General features: G+C 37.8%; 2 protein-coding genes across 3 annotated transcripts in view; one reads left to right on the top strand and one right to left on the bottom strand.

The window, feature by feature from the left end:
- arhgap42a (Rho GTPase activating protein 42a) overlaps positions 1-6,827 on the bottom strand; it is a 108,864-nt gene extending 102,037 nt beyond the window's left edge. For both annotated transcript variants that reach the window (XM_088320536.1, XM_088320537.1), the window contains exons 1-3: positions 6,303-6,827; positions 3,543-3,638; positions 2,515-2,576 (exon numbers count right to left, since the gene is read on the bottom strand). In XM_088320536.1, the coding sequence (XP_088176662.1) occupies positions 2,515-2,576; positions 3,543-3,638; positions 6,303-6,456 (312 nt within the window). In that variant the 5' untranslated portion in view covers positions 6,457-6,827. The remainder of the gene's footprint in view (positions 1-2,514; positions 2,577-3,542; positions 3,639-6,302) is intronic.
- On the top strand, positions 6,748-12,449 carry LOC148349798 (uncharacterized). Its single transcript, XM_088320538.1, has 4 exons — positions 6,748-6,854; positions 11,694-12,042; positions 12,120-12,281; positions 12,356-12,449. Exons 1-3 carry the CDS (start codon positions 6,812-6,814, stop codon positions 12,214-12,216), a joined length of 489 nt encoding a protein of 162 aa, XP_088176664.1. The 5' UTR covers positions 6,748-6,811; the 3' UTR covers positions 12,217-12,281; positions 12,356-12,449.
- Positions 12,450-18,095: the final 5,646 nt, after the last annotated feature.

The raw sequence follows: 18,095 nt of genomic DNA, 5'->3' as shown, positions 1-18,095 counted from the left end.
TGACTTGTTTACCTGACTGCCCATTTTGCACATCTGGTTATCTGCTCCTCTTGCACTCTTTGCACTACTGTAAAATACTATACATAGCCATAATTATTTAGTATATTATTAGTACTCAATACTCCAACTCAATACAACATTTTATTTATATCTGTACATTCAAGGAAACTGTGCGGGTCAGATGTATCGACATTTCGTTCTGTATACACATGTACTAGAATGACGATAGAGTAGATCTGAATCTGAATATATACACATAAATACATATATAAATATATACACATATATATATAAATATATACACATATATATATAAATATATACACATATATATATACATATATACACATATATATATATATACACATATATATATATATATATATATATATATATATATATATATATATATATATACAGTACATATACATATATATATATATATATATATATATACATATATACATACATAAATATATACATACATACACATACATATTGTTAGAATATGATATAATGAAATTGTGAATGTTTAATTGCTGTTAAAAGTGTCAATAAAAATTGTTCAAACCACACACACACACACACACACACACACACACACACACACAGTGGAACCTCGGATTTCGAACACCTCTCAGTTCGAACAAATCGGTGTTCGACCAAAAATTTCGAGAAACTCTTGCTTCGCTGTTCGGTCAAGAATTCGGAGTTCGAACGCCGGTAATGCCTGAGTGCGTACGCTAGAGTGCGATGCTGAGCGGCGTACGGGTGTAGATCGCCCCCACCCCTCGTGACCAACTGTTATCACGTGCGCACTTGCCTCTTTTTGCTTTCGCCTTTAATATCGGTGAACAGAGTGTTTTAGCCCCTAACTATGCCTCCGAAGAAGGTCGGTGCAAGCCGGACAGGTGAAAAAAGAAAAGTTGTTCGTACAACTATTGCCTTTGAGAAAGACATAATAGCTAAATATGAAAGAGGTGTGCGAGTTTCCGATTGCTAGGGAATACAGCATGCGCCTTCTGGTGACCACCACAAAGTTAAGAAATCCTATTCATAATTATTGTCCTTATCTTTTTTTTTTTTTTTTTAACACGTTCGTGTTAGCGTAATCTTTCGTACTGAAGATTACAATAACGCGAACGTACGATTAGCCTGGGTTAGCTCTATGATTACGTTGAAAATTCAGGTAAACATTTAGGGTGTTGGAACTAAGCCCAAAATTCAGGGTGTTGGAACGGAGCCCCCTTTCCAATGAAACGCTAGCCACTTGTGGTGCTAAATGACTTGTAAATGACCTGATTTTTCTATTTTTACACGTTCATGTTAGCGTAATCTTTGGTACGGAAAATTACGATAACGCGAACGTACGATTAGCCTGGGTTAGCTCTATGATTACGTTGAACATTCAGGTAAACATTCAGGGTGTTGGAACTGAACCCAAAATTCGGGGTGTTGGAACGGAGCCCCCTTTCCAATGAAGCGCTAGCCACTTGTGGTGCTAAATGACTTGTAAACGACCTTAATTTTCTATTTTTACACGTTCATGTTAGCGTAATCTTTGGTACGGATGATTACGATAACGCGATCGTACGATTAGCCTGGGTTAGCTTCATGTTTACGTTAAACATTCATGGTAAACATTCAGGGTGTTGGAACGGATTAAAACGATTTACATTATTATTAATGGGAAAAATGATCTCGGTGATTGAACAAATCGGTTCTCGAACAGGGTTCTGGAACGGATTATGGTCGAGAACCGAGGTTCCACTGTATGTAAAATACTACAAAACTAATGTCTAAATAGAAGAAAAATACGAGTACAGAAATACCAAAAAGCTCTATATAAATGCAGACCACTACAAAAATACATCTACATTGATACTGCAAAACTAAATAGCAAATTAAGTGCTTAAAAGAAGGACAAAAAGATATAAAAATAAATATTCCATGTAGATGTCTGCATGTATATTTATTCTTAAATAGGAAACTCTTGGATAGGTCTTCAGGATAGGAGCCTCGGCCAAACTTTTTAACCAAAAGGGGACCCACGACTCTAGTGGCTAGTCTATTGTGCTTTCTATACCTAGGATTAGCAGTGGAATACGAAAAGGAAGTGATGCTGTGCTTGGCGCGCGCACACACACACACACACACACACACACACACACACACACACACACACACACGAGTCTTTTATTGACTTCCTCAGACAGCGAGGGTTTTAACTCTCACTGGGGAATAGTTGCAATAAGTTCCACATGGTTCCTCAACCATGCACAAATTCACAAAGGGTGCACGAAGAAAGAGCCCTAAAAAAGGTAAAAGCACACTAAACCACTATCTCTGACATTGACGTAGAGTGACTGAATAAGATTTGCTTGCACAGTAGGAAACTTAAAGAACCAGTGATGGTTCCAGAGAAAATCGTTATGCCAGACATGAACAGGAACTTCTGGTTCAGACACAACAACAGGTGGAGCAAAATGAGAACTAAGTGAACGGCTTACTCACCAGACGATTTCTCTCCTCCTCCATGGTGCTCAGCAGCTGAGAAAACTCCTTGAGAGACTGAGCTGTAACCACATGGAAAATACATATCAGTCAGGGGGTCACTAAGGAAACGACAATAGATCATTCCTAATCACGTGAACAACATCCGGGCATCCAGAGTAGTGGTGGACATTCTGGGTGGGTGTAAGTTTACCTCACTCATTATCATAACTAGGGTCGCCGTAGGATATTTTAAATATATATATATAAATGCCACGTGGGTCAAAATAATTTTTAGATTTTTCATTATATAAATGATCGCGGGCGACATGGAGGCTGAGTGGTAAGTGCGTCCGCGGCACAGTTGTGAGGTCATGGGATCAAATCCAGCTACCAACCTTCCTGTGCGGAGTTTGCATGTTCTCCCCGTCCTTGGGTGGGTTTCCTTCGGCACTCCGGTTTCCTCCCACATTCCAAAAACATGCATGTCAGGTTAATTGGCCAGTCCAAATTGTTCCTTGGTATGAATGAGCAAGTGAGTTGTCTGTCCCTGTTTGCCCTGCGACTGGCTGGCAACCAGTTCAGGGTGTCCCCTGCCCACTGCTCGAAGCCAGCTGGGATGAGCTCTGGCACCCCCATGACCCTATTAAGCGTTGCAGATAATGGATGGATGGGATGGAAAAATGATCGCAAATGCCAGGGTGTCTATTTGTGCTACGTATTTCTTGTCGGTCAGAAGGAATCTTGTTAAGTCAGCCTCTCCGCCTGTGCTAAAGCGCGCACTCTCACTGGTTGTTGCAATGTTTGTCCCCCACCTTCGCTGTCATTAGACGGCTGGGTAAAATGTGACATTGACAATCAACGGGTCTTCCCCATGTTGAACATTTTTCAACTCTAGGCGGACAGGAAAAAAGGTTTCGCGTTGAGCGTTCTGCACATGAGACCTGCCCAACGCCTCATGAATTATAATGTATCAAGTTGGCTGCAGTGCAGTTGTGGCATCAGGAAAGCAAAAAACAATAAACGCACACAATAGGAGTCAAACCTACCAATGTTGATCTCGTCATCTGTCTCAGCATCTCCAATGCACTCAAACTGGAACTCTTGCAGCGACTGAGAGAATCGCAGCACGGCATGCGAAAGGCCTGATGGAGCCACAGAAAAAGTGATTCATGCAAGAACTCTCAGTGTGAGGCAAAAAACAAAATGCCCGTAATATGTAATGTAAATCAAGGGTCGCCAACTAAAAACTACTTTTTTGTTACTGATTAGCGTGAAGGCTATCAGTTTGATAAGCGTTTTGAAATACCATGTTACTAACTGTATGTCATTACCAGGTGGTAATTATCAGATGATAAAAAAGACCTAGTAAACCACTAACCATCATACCAATTAGAAATCACATTTCTTTGTAAATCACAATGACCCATAATGTATCCTAAAAACCAGTCAGCAGGCTACTCAGGCAGTTTTAGAGCCTACACACCACGTTGGAGACCCCTGATGGCATAGTTGCCTTGGCTAGTAGTTTTTAAAACTGAAGGTATAAGTAGCTGAAAATGTAAAATAATAACAGAATTTTTATGTTTTATTAATGTTGTTACTTTATTATAGTTCTGATAATAATCCAAGCTATAAATGCTGCTAGTTAGCGTTTATAGCAACATGTCATAATTAGTATGATAGTAGCATTTACAATTGAGTTAGTATAGTAAGAAACATAAAAAAATGTGTGTTTTTTAAACAAGGCAATCCAGGGGTGAGCAAACTACAGCTCATAGAACAAAAATAGTAAAAATATGATCATATATATGATATAATTATTTATATTTACTTATGATAATTAAATTTTACTCGTGAAAAATTGTTGTTTTACTGCCATTCTTGTCACTTGGTGACCCTTTGCGTATCCTTCCCCCATTAAAAATATGTTTTTCAGAAAGTAATCATGTTTACTCCTTTCAAGTCCAGCATTAAAATTGGTGGCTACATTTTTGTGTCCTTGCTATTTTTTTCATCATGTTTTACTTCATTTATTAATACATCTATCAAATTTCAGGCTAGATAAAAAACTCACTGTACCACAGAAGCTCCATTGCCGGTTCAAACAGGTTTTTGCCATGAGACAAAAAAAAAGTATTTTCAGTCACTGTTTTTTTAGTTTTAATTCTTTTGTCCTCTTCTTGAATATGACTTTAGATCTTGTATGATTTGGCAAGCCATCCTTGAGTGTTTGTGAAATCATATGAGGAAGTACGAGACAGAACCGATCAAGCCTCCACTAGTCAAGAGGCTTTAAATATAAAAATATAATAAAACAAACCGAGTCCCAAATAGAAGACTCACGCTCACAATTGTTTTATTTATCTATTCAGTTTAAAACTACTCACCTGTTAATGTTTTCTTTAATGGAGCAGGAAACATTTTTTTCAGCACGATTCTTATTTTTACGCGTTTAGCATTAGAATTTTCTTTATTGTCATAGATAACAAAGTATTGTATATTGTTTAGAAATAGATTATACATGGCAATCCAAAATAAGCAAGTATTAAAGACTTAAAAGAGAAAAATAAGAGAACAAGATTGTTTGGATGAAAACGCAAAACTCTTTACAAGACAGTGCTTGGAGATTTTTTGTGTCTGTCTATATACCGAAGCCGTATCCACAAAGTGAGAGGTGGCTAGATCTATACCAGGGGCCTCCAACGTTGTCCCCGCAGGCACCAGGCTGCGGACCTGTTGTGAAAATAGCTCACCAGAGGTGAATCATTGTGATTTTCTAGTAAACAAAGATTTTTTTATTGGTTGACTGGGTCTATTTAACCCCATTTGTATTAATTATCCTGGTATTAACATTAATAACATTACAATACAGTCCAGTTCATAGGCTTCATGGACAAAAAAAAACAGAATGAGAATCTATTGAGAATCTATTCATGTATCAAACAAATTTATTTTTTCATCTTTTTTTGTTTTTTTACAGGGATTACAACAAACTAAATTCCAATTTTTGGATTTTATGAAGCGAATGAGCAAAATATGTGCATTTTTTTCTAGCCAGCAATTTGGCTACCTTTTTAGCTATCTTCCTACATTTCTAGCCATTTAGCAAACAAATATAAAAAGCTATCTAGCTAGCGTTTTATATTTGTTTACATGCTATCTAGCTAAACTTTAAACTTTTTTTGTCAGATTTCAAGCTAAATTTGCCCTGCTTTCTAACTAACTTTTCCTTTTTAAAGCTTTTTATCTGGGTACTTAGTTGGCCTTTTACTCTTTTTGCTATCATTTTGGCTCTCTTATAGTTTTTGACCGGTTTACTTTTCTAGCAAATTAACAAGCTCCCTTTTAGCAATTTAGTGAGCTATCTAGCTGAGTTGCTATTTTAGAAAATCATATCAAACTGGGTGCCCATTGCGTTAATTAGTAACGAAAAGTAGTCCATGCCAGGATGTTAAGCATACGGGATATTTAAACTCAGCTGGGCATTGTTAAAATATACCTAAATGAGAAAATGTTTAACTTTCAACTTTTAAGGACACCTAAAACAATGCCCTCCACCTCAACTGTGCCACTATTGGCCCGCCTTCCACTTTTGAGAAAGTATACTCAAAAAAAAAAAACAAGGCATGGTAATGATAGTCATTGAGACGATGGAAATAAAATAATTGTAGTTTTATACGAAAATAAATGTCTTTTGGGCCATAAAACAGTCGGAAGAAGAGGCAGTAAAAGTGAGCATTTAAAAGCAGCCTCTACAGAAAGAAGACGCTTGACAATACTAGTGAAGTGTTTTCGACGTGTCTTACTTCTGAGGGCAGAAATGAGCATGCTTCCATCTTTGATGAGGTCTTTTATGAAGCGGTTAGTTCTCTCCAGTTCGATTTCGTGGCACTGGAGCCTCTCTCGGAACTCGGGGCTGTCCACAAAAGAGTCGCTGAACTCTAGCGTCGGTAAACCCATCCTAGCGTACAAGAAGCCTGGAAGGGGTTAAAGGGAGACAAACTACGCCAAAAAGATGCAAAAAGTCGGATGCAGCCTCGCTAGAAACGTCCGGGTGAGAAGTTTGCTCCGCTTGACCTCTTTTTTACATGCCTTGCTCTGCCTTTCCCCCCCTCCTCACCCCCTTGTTTCGTTCTCCACTTCCGGAGACTCGAGCGGCGTTGACAGACTTCTTTTTGGGGGGAAGGGGAACGGGGAAACAGCAATAAACGTTAATCTCCTGCCGTTCCTCGCTAAGAGTAGATGATAAAAGCGAGTCACAGCAGGATGCGACTTAGTTTAAAAAGTATATCAAAGAAGCAGCGCTTGGCAAAGAATGCGACGCTGTGAGCCTGTGGAAGGAGTCCTGGTTACTATGGGTACGGGAGACTCCTGCTGGCGCCTCTTGAAACATGAGCTAAATTCGAACGAAAGCGCCCATCATTAAAAATAATATTTTTCTGGTTTCATTTTAAAGACAATATTGTGCAGTGTTTTCTGAGCTTCAGTTAGGCACTGGATGGTAGTTGGACCTGGTGATCAATGACAATAATTGAATCGCTTTTTTTTCTGTTCTCTGCTAAAACTTTTATTTTGCTTTTTTTTTTATTTCAAATCAGTATATTTTTATTCATAGCTACCACGTGAGTTATTTTATGTTTGTGATCTTTGGGGTGAATCTGCATTTACTTTACAGTTAAGATAAACAAATTGTAAACACATTTCATGCCAAACATGAAAACAATTTCTACCCATTGTTTCTGGGTAATGTGTTGTGCCTAGAAAAGATAAATTCTCATCAGTTATAATAGTAATGATTATCGTTATGTAGGGTAGATTACAAATGCACGCAGATGGATTAAGCCTGGTACTGAAAGGCAAAGCTAAATATTTGGCGATTACATGTTTTTTAGTAACCTTCTGTGGCATCAATAAGTCAGCACAGTGAATTTGGTTGGGGTTATTCCGGAGTTAGCAAGGGGGGGCGGATTTGGGCAGGCATTTTATCTGCCAAAATCTGACTCCCCTGCTAAAATACTCTGTTTGAGATACAGACTTGTAACTTCTAGAGTAACCTTCTGTGGCATAAATAAGTCAGCACAGTGAATTTGGGTTTTTTTGGAGTTTTTATTCAGGAGTTAGCAGGGGGGGAGGATTTGGGCAGGCATTTTACCTGCTAAAATCAGACTCCCCTGCTAAAATACTCTGTTTGAGATACAGACTTGTAACTTCTAGAGTAACCTTCTGTGGCATAAATAAGTCAGCGCAGTGAATTTGAAAACTTTCAGACGTTTCTCATAATATTACTATTATCTCATCTCATCTCATCAGCCGTACCGCTTATCCTCATTAGGGTCGCGGGGGGGGCTGGAGCCCATCCCAGCCATCTCCGGGCAGTGGGCAGGGGACACCCTGAACTGGTTGCCAGCCAATCGCAGGGCACACAGGGACAGACAACTCATTCGCTCATTCACACCTAGGGACAATTTGGACCGGCCAATTCACCTGAAATGCATGTTTTTGGAACGTGGGAGGAAACCGGAGTGCCCGGAGGAAACCCACGCTAGCACGGGGAGAACATACAAACTCCGCACAGGAAGTCTGGAGCTGGATTTGAACCCACGACAGGTTTCCATGACATGAACTGTGCCGCACAAGCGCTAACCACTGCGCCGCCGTGCTGCCATTACTATTATTATTATTATTATTATTATTAATAGTAGTAATAAAAATGAACTAGATTTGTCGAACACCTATTCAGTAACACATCACAAAGTGGAGGTATTCCTCTGTAGTTGGATCCCAAAATCAAAAAAACATAATAGGTTTAAAGCGTGTCTTACTTGGCAAGCAGTATAGGCAGGGAAGTCCAATTTTAAATGAAAAAAAAACAACAACAATTTGTTTACACCGCAGGATCCAATGCAACCAGGGTTTCATTCACAATAAAAAAATACATTACATAAGGCTATTATAGTACATCAAATAAAGGCTATTTGTGTACAATTAGTGGTGATCGCGGAAATCGTAGCGTATTTTGTACGCATTTTGTAGAATACGATCGCGCTTTATTGTTTTAATAAACGCGTTATATAGACTACGATCGCTTAATTGTTTTAATTAGCTCGCTTTATTGTTTCAATAAGCTCATTATATAGAATACGATCGCTTTTGTCGGAAGCGTGGCGAGGGGGGGAGGATTTTGCATGGGAGTCGGATTTGGGCACGACACCGGTCCCCAAGCCAGACTGAGTTTGACTTAATTATTCACCATCTTGCTGCTATGTGTACACAAAGAATAACTAAAGTTAGCAAAACTGTTTAAAAAAATATAAGTAAAATTGTGCGGCTTTGGTCACGTTGAGTTGTCAGCAGTGTTCCCTCTAAACTGCGCGCGTGCGCAATTGCGCACTGCTCGCACATTCTCAGCGCACAAGAAAATCTAGCCAGCGCACAAAAATGAGGGCTCAAAATTATTAATTAAGAAGCGACTTAAGTCAAAGTTACAGTGCATGAAGGTAAAAATACACGGGTTCCCCTGACGTTGTGTCCTAAATGCTGTATTTTGAAGTCGAGTCGAAGTAGAACTAAGTTGAGTAAAGTTATTAGAGTTTGTTGAGAACCGGCTTCTTCGGCTCGGCTCACTATAAGGTCCTAAGCGGCTTTTCAGGTTGTTCTTGCTTCTTTAATCCCAACATGACCAAATATTATGTAAAATTATGCACAAAATGACTTAAAGGAAGGGGGAATAGAACATACCAAAATGAAAAAGTAGTGAAAAGCTGAGAAAAAAGAAACAAAAGGAAGAGAAAAAAAAGAAGGAAAATGTTTGAAAAAAGCCAAAAAAAGAAAAGAAAGAAAGGTAGGAAAAAAGTAAATAGAGAACAAAAAGAAAAAAGTAACAGCTCGGAAAAAATGAACGCAATGAGATTTTTTTTAAAGGAATTTAAAAAAAGTAGAAAAAAACACAGAAAAAAGAAGAAAAAGTTTGTGTTGCATTCAAATAATTTCCAATTATATCAAGTGAATCTTGTTGCCAACATTGTACTTCCACTAAAAAAATGTGAATAAGTACAGTTCTGTGTCAGTATTCATCTTCGCTCTTTTTAGTACTCGTTTTGGGTTGTACTATATAATACAGTGATATCTAGTGTTTACATAACACACACTGTTTACATTTTGCCTTAATTGACAGAATAGAGTGGTTCTTATTATTTGTTGTCCCCATGGTTTACAAGGTAATTGGGGGTTATTAATTTTGGTTCAGAATTTTGCTTTAATTTTGGATTTTACTATAATTAAAACGTAATTTACAAATTTTACTATATTTTTTAAAACTCGTTTTTCTAGAAATTTAACAAAAGCAGCAGGTTCAAAGATACTTTGTATGATGAACAACACACACCACAAAACAGTCAGTCGTCACCATGAGCACCAATCCCATTTATTGTGATTATAATAGATACTTTGGTTGGGTGGTTGGTTGGCCCGTTGGGTGATTTATCTAATTCCACCGTACATTTATGAGTATGTCAAAAGTTATGTGAGTATCTAGGTCCTTTCTATCATAGGTTATGATTTTTTTAAATAAATGCAAACCAAATACTCTCTCAAGCCGCTAGAGGGAAGTTTTGGGTTTGTATAGCATGATGAGATGGTTCATGTGTAAAACTCTCATTCTCTCAGACGTTGAAATAAACCAGTTAACTCATTCAATGCCCAACATGAAAATATTTTCCCCAGATATGTTTAGAAAAAAAGTCCTTTGTCAACTGTGACTAAACTATGTAGTGTGGGTTACTAAAGTAGGATAAATGATAAAGCACAATACTGTACTGAAAAATAAAGATAAAATTGGAGTTGAAATTCTTTTACTGATCTCACAACAGGAAATTTGGATCTGGGCCCTAAAGGCAGACAAAGTTTGACATCCCTGATATAGCATATATACTATATGGTCAACAGCAAGCATTTTGTAAAGCCGAACAAACTGAATGTTTGCTAGAAATAAACACCTAGTTGAAATTGATGCTTAGCAGCAATGAAAGACGCATTACTGACACTAGGAAACCTCTAAAGGTTTTTCTGTCTCGTAGAGACACAATATCTGACAAAGTTACACTACAGCTGTCATAGCAATGACATAGCTTCCTTATTGTCTTACTGTACTTGCTAAACCATGACGACTAAAGTAAACAGGATTTGTGGAGCAAACATAGACTACTGTGATAGTAATTAACATCTCTGGTGTATAGTCAGTTAGATGTCGTGATATGGAACAATCTGACGGATTTTTCATTGAGAACCTGCAACATACCAAGCATTGCCACAACTTTTTTTCAAGGGTTCGAACATACAGGGGGGAACTTCCCACCATGGCAGGTGAGAAAATTCTTGTTTGACAAATCAAACAAAAAGCATTGTTGCATACGTCAGTGATCTTGTTCACAGCAAAATGTCATGAAATGGCCATTTATTCTTATAACTGCTGGATTTGCTATTACAATTTTGTGTCCTACTATGGAGCTTCTCTTGTAGATCAGACATGTCCAAAGTCCGGCCAGGGGTGAATTTATCAATGAGTTTTCAAAGAATGCCAGGCTGAAAAGTCAGCTTACCAAATCAGGCCTGCTTTCTGCACAGTTTGGACAACCCTGTTTGGATAATTTGAAAATTAGAACTGGTAGGGCAGACTTCAACAATCCCTTGGATATCACCAGGTTACCAGTGATGGCGAGTGATGATTGTAAGCCAGTTGGTTGAGCATAACTGAACCAAAGGATGTTGTTTAAAGTGATAACATTGCTGTTATTATTCAAATTACTGGGAAACGTGCTAAGTTCCTGGAAATAAAACGGTGGTTTTACATTAAGTCTTTATAAGTCTTGTTGGAAAAATATTCGCAGTAAGTTGGAATTCATGTCAGTAATTCAGGTAGTCCAGGAAATTGATAGCTGGATGTCTAAAAAATTGTAACCGGTAAAACAAGCCTCAGCTCTCGTCATGGGTGAGGTCTGTTTGGTTTTAAGCCTTAGAGGTCTTAAACTCATTTTCACTGAGGGGCACATCAACGTGATGGCTATCCTCAAAGAGCCTAATGTAACTTATATACGTAAAATGTAATTGAATAGAATGTGAAGGAAATGAAATATTTCCGGGGGAGGTTGTGACAGAAAATAATTGAGAAGCACTGTTTTAACCCCTTTTTAATCTGGCAGGGCTTCTGCTTTACCCGGACACCCCTGCCAAGATGGAAACCACGTCTCGTGATGCTTTCTGCTTCAGGACCAGAACATCGCAAGAAGGAAGAAGTGGCAACGCTCCGGTTCCAGATGGAAAGAAATCAAAAAAGGATACCAGCCGTTCCTATTCGGTGACCTTGAGAAAAACAGGAAATGGAAAGAGCACTCATGGGAAGGCGGATGAGCAGGATGACTGGTGCGATGCAAACCGAGATTTGGAAATGCTGTCACAGTACCAGAAAGACTTCCCTCCTCCGACCTCCTGTCACAGAAGAACACCAGCTCTGCCGCAGCCAGATAACATTGGAATCAACCCAGCTTTCAGGTTCGGACTAGTCAAACATTTGGAAACATTTGCTTTTCCTTGCTAAATAGAATGTCATAATTGTTTTTTTGGTACAGGATCGAGTTTGGTACGGTCCACAGGGAAGCATACCCCAATTGGCATGATACCTGTGCACTTTCGGTTCTATCAACAAAAGGACACTGCAACAGATGAAGATACTTGTGAATAAAACACTACTTTGTTTGAGGTGTCCTTAAAAAAGTAGAAAGTAGAATACTGTCAGTATTACGTTTGTGATAAAAGTTCTTATCTGTATACAAATGTTTTAAAGAGCCCTTATGCTTTTTTTCAGGGCGGCATTAGCTCAGGAGGTAGAGCGCACGTCTTGGGATCAAGAGGTCGCAGGTTCGATTCCCGGCTCCTTCAAGTTATATGTCAGAGTGTCCTTGGGCAAGACACTGAATCCCTAAATCCTCCGATAGCAGGTAGTTAGCTGCCTTGCATGGCTGACGCTGCTATCGGTTAGTTATTGTATAAAAGGGAAAAGTGTTAAGCACAGTGTAAACCACTTTGCGAGGTCTTCATTGACTTGAAAAGCATTATATAAATGCAGACCATTCAATTTAGGCCCACCGCCACTAGATCTGCTTTTAACTTACTTTTGGCAAGGTTGTTTGAGGTGGAACACATTGGGTAGCAATAATGGGGTTAGGGGGCAGAGGGTTTTATTTTGTTTCTATTTATTAGTGTAGCATAAAAATAGTGAAAGTAAGAAAAGGCCTGTTTCAAATGCAGCCCAAACGCCAACCCCAAAATGAAGAAAAAAAGAAGAGTTTATTTGAGCACATCTAAAAAAACCACTTACTTGACTGTGCAAACTAAGGCGCTTATTAGACACTGCAATGATGACACAAGCCAAGAGAGGGCGGCCGCGAGTGAAAAGCTTTCAAATTCTGTATAGCTCCTTTAAAGTTTTTTTTTTCATGGCCATAATTAAGATCAAGTAACAGTATCCCGTCACATCGGCCGATCTTTTGTGTTTCAACTTTAAAAGAGAAACTTGAAATGTTGTCCCGCAGTCAGAAGTTTAGTCCTAAAAATGAATGAATAATATGAAAAATTAAATAATTGAATTGCACTTTAATAGTTTGACCATCGACCACCCAGCAGAGATGGAAGCTGCGTCGCTGCTGTTATGGACTTTTTGGACTATTTTAAAGGCTTGAGGCGTCGTTGCTGTTATGCACTTTCTGGACAAAATTAAACATAATACTGATTGTTTTCTTTTATTGATGTTCACTATGTTTTGTGTACTGTTACCCAATGCTAAATATATTGCTCCCTGGTCATTCTAGAAGGGGGATTATCATTTCTGATGCCCCTTCTCAAGGTTTCTTTTTCCCTCGTGCTGAGGTTTTCAGTTTTTCCTTCCCCGCATGTTGGTTTAAGATCAGGCGATGTAATCCTTTGGAGTCCTTTGGAGTCCTTCAGCGTCACTGTACTTCCATGCTATGAAATTAACCTGTATTAATTTACGCATTTAGGTAAAATCATTTATTAATATAAAATTAGAATAATAGTAATAATATTAAGCAAAGCCATTTAAAATAAAACAACGTTAACGATGGAGCGCTAGTGAGCGAGACGTTGCGCGCGAAAGGGCAAAAGGCCTGGAAATCGTACAGGTAAATATTATCCATTCACTCAAGAAAGTATGAATAAAAGAATTAGAGGTACTTTAATTTTTAAACTATGCTAGTAGTTTTAACGGTATCGGGTGTTCCGGGTCGAGTAAATTAAACATTTTGTGAGTACGGAATAACTTATACGAAGAGAGAGTCCGCTCACAGGCCAAAAAATACACATTTCTGAACAGTTAAGTGCCGCGGGATGGAGTAGAGTCCCCAATTAAAATAAATTAGTTAAGTTATACTAAGGGCGACGGAGCCCTCTGAAAAACAATTAAACTCCGTGGATAGCGGCATCCTCTGTGGAAATTGTGTAAAAAATCAAAACTCCGCAATTGTGTAAACGCATGGCTTCAATAAAAAGAAAATTGTGCACAGTCAAAATTAAGCCAATTTAATTGAAATCTGGTTGTCTGGGCCCTTTGTATGTCCTGTAAAATGTTTGTCTTCTGTCCTATGATCTTTTATTTCTTGTCTTGTGTGTTTTGTGTAGCGCACACGTTCGAGGAGGAAGAAAAAAAAACAAAAACGTCGCAAACGAAAGTGCTCCTGGAACGAGAGGAAAACGTTTTTTTAAAAAAAAGTAACAGACTGTTTAAAATGTGCTGTTTTAGGTGGAATTGATAGCACATATCGTAAGGAGTCGAAAAAGTTCACTTTTTGAAAAATTGGCGTTCCACACGAATGGAGCGCAACTTAAGGGCCGCGGGCCACATGGGGTTCCCCCCCAAAAAATCTTTGGTCCAAATTTTTGGGGTTTTTCAATTGGAAAAACAATAAATTAAGGAGTGAGAAGTTTAGGAAAAATATGTTTGAGTAATTTTAGATGCGTTAAATCAAGATAATGCCAGAATAATACCGAAAAAGATAAAATATTCTCGTTTTCAGTTCAAAATTGGAAAATTAAGGACTGGAAAGACGAGGAAAAATCAGAGTTCATTTTGCCCCTCAGGGCTGGGGTGAACTCGCATGCTAGGGGATCTATGGGTCCAGGCAGAGATCTATGAGCCCCCAAGATTTAGTGTTATCAAGGTTGAGGTTGTGAATCGGTGACAAATATATAGTAGAGATCTGTGTATTCATTCAGTTTTTATCATCAAATTATTAATTCATTTCCTGCATGTAATTGTTGATGGTAATGGGGAATGGCCACAGGCCTGTCTTTTTCCATTTTCTCCTTCTATAATTCCTTCTTTCCTTAATTTTTTTGTACAACATAATTCGTAATATCAATCATCAAAGCAAATGAGCCGTTTGAAAGCCGGCTCTCTTTAATGAATTGAGCCAAAAAAGCTGGTTCCTCTAATAAAAAAAGACTGACTTAACCTTCGCTCGACAACAATTACCACCAACAATGACGGAATCTCGAAGCGACGAGATCTCGTTAGCCAAGATCGGCGTGCAGAAAACTCAAACCGGGAAACCAAAACAACGATGAAAAGTTTGTAGTGCAGTAAATCTTTGTTAAAGAGTAATTGGGTGATAATTACAATTTTGTGGCAAAAAAGTTGTGTCCCCAGCAAAAATGATGCGTCTAGGACACAGGTATGTGGTGGAGAAAAGTCATGTTGACATCATTTCGGGAAAGTTCTTGGTAGACAATTAATTGATACGTAAGTCCTCCCGCAGGACCGGGCCGCCTCTCGGGTTTTACTCACTTGAAGCTATAAAAGCTTTGTTTTGTCTAAAGTTCTTTGAGTTCTTTGGGACGATGAAATAAAGAACATCCCTCTCACGACGCTGGCATCCTTGCATTTCTTGAACGCGTACGAGAAGAATTAATTGATTCTCGAACCTGCATTTTCTCCAACAGTGTCAGTGTCATAAAGCCGGCTGCGGAGGGGAAGGAGGAGAAGGACGATTGTGGAGCCGAGAACACATCCGCTGGGTTTCTCCCCGATTCTCCCCCGCTGCAGCGGAACGAAAATGTACATTGTCTCTGCCTGAATTTCCTTTTATATCTGATGACCGGCCACACGGGGTTTACCCACATTTGGACCCCACAGCTCCTAATAAAGCAAGGACGAGTAAAGCAAAAAAAGTGACTGGAAACCGTCCATAATTTTAGTGTCCATCTTATCGTTCGTTCGTAAATGGACAAATTCAAAAGAGGCGTAATACGTAAATATATTATTTCCTTAGTTTTTTTCTCATATTCAATAACAGATTACTCTCAATAAGATAATGCACACAAAAGAGCAGGTGATCTGAATCATTTCAAATAATCAAAATTTTGAAATAAGTTTGAAAATAACGACATATTAACACAGAAAATAAATTTGAGACTAGAAATCATTAATAACGTAGCTGAAACTGTTTCAGTTACTGAATGAAATGTGTTTTCTTTTTAAAAAAGGGGAAAAAAAAACACAAGTATTAATAGTCGGGCCAGATCATGTTAACTTGTATAGCCTTGATCACAAGGGATCTCGAAGTGCTGCATAAAACAAAGACTATTGCACAAAATAAAGATTATGATATTATAATATAAATGTGAGTCAACAAAAAAAAATCATAAGTGACAAGTATGCATTGTTTTATATTGAATCAATAAGAAAAGATTGATTATGATTATAGAGAGAGTAAAAGACAATTAAAAAGTTTTGACATTGAGTTCGATTTGGCATTTTTTGAGATTTTTGATGTTTAGATAGTGTGAGGGTTTGGAATTTTGATGAGTTTAGCCCAAAGGACAAGATCCTTTGGGGGGATAATTGATTCCACACTGAATTTTTTTTAGAATGAGTGTGTTACGATTGACAAATGATTAATAAATATGTAACAGATGCGGACTTATGGTTTTGTTAAGTTAAAAAGAAACAGTGTCTATGGAAAAGAGCATTTTTAGAAGACAATGAGAAACAGATTGATCAATCCTGGAAAGGGTAATAGGAATTTAAAAATAATGGATTAATTGATTTCGAGACAGATCATGATAATTTAAAAATATAATTGCACAGGAAATAAATGGATAGAAATTGATTAAACTAAGATAATGTCTACTAGTACTTTAATTTAGAGAAAATCTTAGGCCATTGAATAAACCAGCTAATTTACTAAAACATCCCAGTACGTAAGCACGATTCAATTAACGAGACTCTAAGTTCCACTGAATTCCACAAAATAAATTCTTTTTTTTAATCAATGCACTCTCCAAAGGGCATATCAACCTGTCAAAAAGGGGGCATGGACAAAATGTTATTTGCTATGATGGGGAACACGGTTAAGAAAAATGAACAAAGACATCCATTCATCCATTGTCTGTGCCGCTTATCAACAGCGAGGTCACGGGGGTGATGGAGCACACCCCAGCTGCGCCTATCAACAGTGAGGTCACGGGGGTGATGGAGCACACCCCAGCTGCTTTTCCGACAGCTAACAGGAGATACCTGGACTGGTTGTCAGTGGAACTGACAAAAAAGACAAAGTCATTTCGTTTTTGACATGGACACATTTTGAAAAAGTACTTTTGATGGGCCAAAAGCAACATTTAAATGGTGAATGTAATTGGAATACGCAAATCAAAGCCTGGAACACAAGAACGTTCAAGAATACGTCTGCTTGAAGTTATATAGAGTCTTGTTAATACAAAGTGTATATGTACACGAGGAAGATTGATAAATTTATCTTGCAAAATTATAAATGCTATCTTATTTCACTTGTATTCATAAAAGTTGAACTGAGTTTTCAACTCAGTTGGGGGGAAGTTTTGAGACACGTAAAATGTTTTTGGTCAGAATTCAGTAAAATAAGAGTTAAAATCTAGTTTTTTTCCGTAATTGATGAATAATTGTGTTCTGAATAAGCTCTCTATATAACTGTTTTTTGAAATTCAAATTATGAAGTTTTGGAGGGATAGAAAATATTACACAAAAAGAATATGCTATAATATAAAACAATTTAAATGTTTGTCAAATAGCTTAACAATAATCAATTAGAATGACCATACACCATTAGAGTATCGCCCACATTGAAAACATTTTTGGATGGTATTTTTCATTTTGGCAAAGTCATTCACTTTGAGCGTGAATTACCTGCTTTCTTTGTAAAATACTGTTATTTTGAACAAATTTACTTACTGAAAAGATAATACATCGGTTATGATTTTTACAAAAGGCAAAACAAAGAGTGAATCATAACAGTTAAAGCGTTTTATTTGGCTAAATTGATGATTTAACAATTTACCCTGGTCATCTGCCTCAAGGGGGATGGCCAACAACAAGATAACACATATAAAAAAATCAAGAAAAGAAAATGGTACCAATACACAAAAAAGAAAACACTCAATCACTCAAATCAGGGTGAGTGATTCTGACAAGGATAATGGTTAAACGGATTCAGTGACTGGAATTAGTAAAAAAGCAAAATTTGAGATTTAGAAATAACAATTTAAAAAATAAATTG

This window comes from Urocampus carinirostris, chromosome 17 (assembly GCF_059441175.1).
Source record: "Urocampus carinirostris isolate Australia breed hairy pipefish chromosome 17, RoL_Ucar_1.0, whole genome shotgun sequence".
Classification (NCBI taxonomy): domain Eukaryota; kingdom Metazoa; phylum Chordata; class Actinopteri; order Syngnathiformes; family Syngnathidae; genus Urocampus; species Urocampus carinirostris.
Note: the sequence above shows the minus strand (reverse complement) of the source record. Positions and strands in the feature narration are given on the sequence as shown.

Bases quoted from the DNA above. Each gene is read 5' to 3' on its own strand.
- LOC148349798 (XM_088320538.1), top strand. From the start codon at position 6,812: ATGCGACGCTGTGAGCCTGTGGAAGGAGTCCTGGTTACTATGG. The intron at 6,855-11,693 runs GTACGGGAGACT...TTAATCTGGCAG, and splicing joins AGGAGTCCTGGTTACTATGG to GGCTTCTGCTTTACCCGGAC. The intron at 12,043-12,119 runs GTTCGGACTAGT...TTTTTGGTACAG, and splicing joins GGAATCAACCCAGCTTTCAG to GATCGAGTTTGGTACGGTCC.